The sequence below is a fragment of the Propithecus coquereli genome, unplaced genomic scaffold (genome assembly GCF_000956105.1).
Source record: "Propithecus coquereli isolate 6110/MARCELLA unplaced genomic scaffold, Pcoq_1.0 Scaffold135, whole genome shotgun sequence".
NCBI lineage: Eukaryota > Metazoa > Chordata > Mammalia > Primates > Indriidae > Propithecus > Propithecus coquereli.
Window position 1 is genome coordinate 4,678,176 of NW_012137747.1, and position 1,215 is coordinate 4,679,390.

At 32.3% G+C, this 1,215-nt stretch overlaps 1 protein-coding gene across 1 annotated transcript in view; it reads right to left on the minus strand.

Annotated features, from left to right (window-relative positions):
- The window catches only part of CHD1 (chromodomain helicase DNA binding protein 1), a 95,252-nt gene that overhangs the window by 34,253 nt on the left and 59,784 nt on the right, over positions 1 to 1,215 (minus strand). Inside the window, exon 14 of the mRNA XM_012638799.1 lies at positions 178 to 354. Coding sequence (XP_012494253.1) covers positions 178 to 354 — 177 coding nt within the window. The remainder of the gene's footprint in view (positions 1 to 177; positions 355 to 1,215) is intronic.

The window sequence follows — 1,215 nt, forward strand, 5'->3', positions numbered from 1 at the left end:
TTTTAAACATAGAATAGAGGAAGACACATTTTTCAACTCATTTCACAAGAAAAACACTATTAGATCAAAGACATTACAAGAAAAACAAACTATGGACCAATACTTCACACAGATAAAAAAAAAATAAGTACAGGGTGAATATTCTTACATTATAGACGTTTTTTTAATCACAGTTACCTGTTTTGCACAATTTCTCATTCTTGGGAGCATATATATTTCTTCAAGTTCTTTTTGTCTCTCTTCTTCTTCTAATCGTCTTCTCTGATCTTCTGGAATGATTTCCTCCCAATTCTTTGAATTTCTTTCAGGTTCCAACTCAATGTCATCTTCATCCATATTTGAAAAGTTAGCAACCTGATAAATTCCAGAATTTTGATAGAATTACTACTATAAGAAAAATTTATCCTTATTTTTTTTTTTTCCTTTTCTAAGGGGAAGGATGTAGCATGCTACAATGACAATAAAACCTAAATATCCTTAGGATAATGACTATGACTATGGACAAAAGCCAAAAATGACTGCTAAGCAACCTGGATTCGTTTCCTCATTAGGGCAGGTAGATCAACCCAAATGATTTCTAAGAATCCTCCTCCAGGAATGATTTCTCCTTTTCCCTACTGCTCAACAAAATTATCACCACAATAGAAATAGAGGCAGCTAACCGAACAACAAGAAAAAGTAATTTATACTATTAATATGCTAAATAACCTTCTGCAGGAACTCCCAGACCAGCCCATCAATAGTCCATCTAGCAAGTGATATAGAACAATTTAATATCATTTTTATGATCATAAAAACAGTACTTAAAGAGCTGTGACAGAGATATGGAGCTCGCTGAGACCTCTGATAAATGATTTAAGTTCCCTAAGCCCTGGTTTCCTCATCTCTAAAGAAAAGGACAGTAACAGCATATTAACTTTTGTGAGGATTAAATAACATTTAACTCATTTAAGGTACTGTGCAGAGTGTGGTATACAGAAAGCACTCATTAGAGCTAACTACCAATATTAATGCATTAAAATTTGTAGATAACTAAATGCAGACAAGAAAACTATGCTTATCCTACATAAGGAATGAAGCTAAAAATACAGTGTTTATTTCCTGTTTGTTGTTTAAATATTAATATGATAACCTTAAAGCCGCCTGTGTATGAGTATCGACCCAATGGTGTAAAAATAACCTACATTTACTCAAGTTATCAATTTTTTCAAATTA